At 52.7% G+C, this 2,702-nt stretch overlaps 1 protein-coding gene across 1 annotated transcript in view; it reads left to right on the forward strand.

Moving 5' to 3' along the window:
* Positions 1-2,274: 2,274 nt before the first annotated feature.
* Positions 2,275-2,702, forward strand: part of ZNF274 (zinc finger protein 274) — an 8,926-nt gene continuing 8,498 nt past the window's right edge. Inside the window, exon 1 of the mRNA XM_012734676.1 lies at positions 2,275-2,667. Within this exon, the coding sequence (XP_012590130.1) occupies positions 2,275-2,667 (393 nt within the window). The remainder of the gene's footprint in view (positions 2,668-2,702) is intronic.

A 2,702-nucleotide genomic window follows, 5' to 3' on the forward strand; every position in this document is an offset into this window, starting at 1 on the left:
TTAAACAAGAGAAACTCCAGAAGATGGGGCTCGCTTTTCCTCAGAGGACACGTTCAGCTTCCTAAGGCTGAGAGCCATGTTGGCACATCTGGGCCTCCCCACTGCCGTGAGGGGAACAGCAAGCCACAGAGAAGCAGCCACTCATGGGCATCCTCGGGGGGCAGCTTAACGCGCCGGGAGCCACCTCAGGGACCTGGTGTGGAAAGTGCTGTCTGTTGCGATGGGAATTAAAGTTTCAGTCACCTACAACCACCCACACTGTGGGGTGCAGCCCAGTTAGCTGCATTACGCCTCCCTTAGCACTGTGCAGCGTCCTGTGCCTTGCTGTTTCCCTCTGTGACAAAGACCGTTCCTGGAAGCGTGGCCAGCCGACTTGGGGCAGGTTCCTCACCGCCCCTCATGGGGTGCCCTGAGCCTGAGCTGCTTATGCTGATCTCGTACTTGGCGTCAGGGCAAGAGGCAAAGAAGAGATATGTAACAGAAACAGACCCGAGAGCCTACTTGCTGGGAAGGGGCGAGTCACAACTCCCAGGAGAGATGCCCAGCACTGTAATCTTGCCACTCCAGTCTGCCGATCCAGGTTCTGATGTCGGAGACTTTGTCCCCGATCACTGATTATTGGGGGGCAGATCAGGCAGGGTCTCAAGGTGGGAATGGCGTCGGCGAGCGGAGATTCTTAGAAAAAGGGGGAAAAGGGAAAAAAGGAGAGCGGGCGCAAGGAAGACACGGAATGGGAGTTGGGTGCGAGTCTTCCTGCCCCGCCTTCAGCAGCGGTTTATTTTATACACTTCAGGCCGGCAGGGGGTGGCATCAGCATATGAAATGGGCTGAGAGCACACTCACCTTTCTGCTAAGAGCAGTCTGGGGTCATTTTGAGCTTTAGTTGAGGTTATAACAGTTTTAAAATCAACCTACCAAGGTTAAAACAGGTACAGAGATTCACAAAGTTTAAGACTAATATTACTATATTTACCACAGTGAAGATTAACCAAAATAAAGTCCCTGAAACATTATCTTGTACTTAAGGGCTTTCATTCTCATAGAGACATCCTAGGGGGTAAAGTGAGGGCAGGAAGGAAAACTTCTTGTACATCAAATTAAGGAAAGGTTCTTTGAAAAACTTGTTAACAAGTTTGAGTTTTCTTGAAGTCTAGAAGGTAGAAAACCTGATTAGCTCTGCATAGGTGACTTGGGTGAATTTCCATATCCAAAGACGAGATAGTAGAAAGCTTGAATGGTTATTTAGAAGGCTGCGTGAGATAAGAGTGATAAGATTTGGGTTTTCCTCAGTCTGGCAGTGAGAGACTTTGCAGTAACAGCCATATGTTTTTATTAATGACTTTTGACTTCCAGAGGAATTTCTCACCCTGGTGCAGTGCTTGCTCGTCAGGGCCAGGTAGCGCCTCCTGAGGCTGAGGCAATCCAATTGTAAGCTGAAGCTTGCTCAGAATATTTTGATATTACGATTATACAAAAAAGGGAGGTCGTAACATAAGTTAGCGTGGAAAGGCTGATTTTTCAGAGCATTTCCCCTCCATCCGTACCGTGTCTGTTGACAGAGGTTGCATAGCTTGTGTCATCCTGAGGAGTCACGATGTTCTCTAGCGGCTCATGTTTTAACACAACTGTCTTCTTTTTTATTTTTTTAAAAAAAACATTTATTGATGCATACAGACCTGGGGTACAGTCCAAAGGTGTAGGGGGTGACAGGGTTCACCAGAGACAGAGTGGGGGGCAGAACAGGCAGATTGACAAAAGTACACTGCTGAGAGGGCAGCGGGAAGCAGGAGAGGTCTGCAGCGCCCTGTGGGTCACCTGGGGGCAGGGAGCGACTGAAGCAGCTGCAGAGCTTCACGGTGCTGTGCTTTAACCCGTTGTGCCACCAGGGAGGGCCCTGTCTTCTTTTCTAAGTGACTTGAAAAATGTGCTCCCCTTCACGTGGCGCAATCTGAGATGCTGTGACGGAGACTGGTGACCCAAGATACTGTCAGGGTGTGATTCCATCGCTGTCGTCACTGGTGGCCACAGTGCTTTGATCCATGTGCAACTTTATATCTTAGTTTTGGTGGTGTACTGTTCAAATGAAGCCAGTGCTGAGCTGCCAATGATTGGAAGCAGAGAATTTAAAAATATATTTATTTATTTATGCACACAAGAACTGGGGTACAGGCCAACGCTGCGATGGCGGGGTGACAGGCCTTCCGAGAGACAGAGCAGGGAGCAAAGCAGCGGGAGACAGGCGGTCTGCTGCGCCCAGAGGATCAGCTCGCGGCGATGGAACCGGAGCTGCAGAGGCCACAGCTCCACAGGGCTGCACTTCGGCCACCAGAGGCAGAAAATGTCTGTTTCACCACCCGGTGTCCATCTAACTGGGCGCAGAAAGGGCAGCGGCCCAGCACAGAACGGCCAGGTGCCAGCGGCCGCCACGCTTCCCTTCCCTTCGCGGGTCGCGAGCTGCCGCCTCGGGGTCGCGAGCGTGCCTGTCTCCCAGCCCCCCCTCCGAGGCCAGCCGCGGCGACGCTCGGTGTGGCCGTGAAGACAATGTCACCTGCCCTGGTCAGCGCCCGCTGCTGTGCCCCGGGGCGCACCCGGCCCCCAAGGTCTGAGCAGGCTGGGGCCTGTGGGCACAGCCTAAGGCACTTCGACCGGCCCCTGACCACGGGCTGGGTGTGGACACAAGGTCGGTGCGTCACCCCGCTAGA

Source organism: Condylura cristata, unplaced genomic scaffold, assembly GCF_000260355.1.
Source record: "Condylura cristata isolate star-nosed mole 26May11 unplaced genomic scaffold, ConCri1.0 scaffold00066, whole genome shotgun sequence".
NCBI classification, from domain to species: domain Eukaryota; kingdom Metazoa; phylum Chordata; class Mammalia; order Eulipotyphla; family Talpidae; genus Condylura; species Condylura cristata.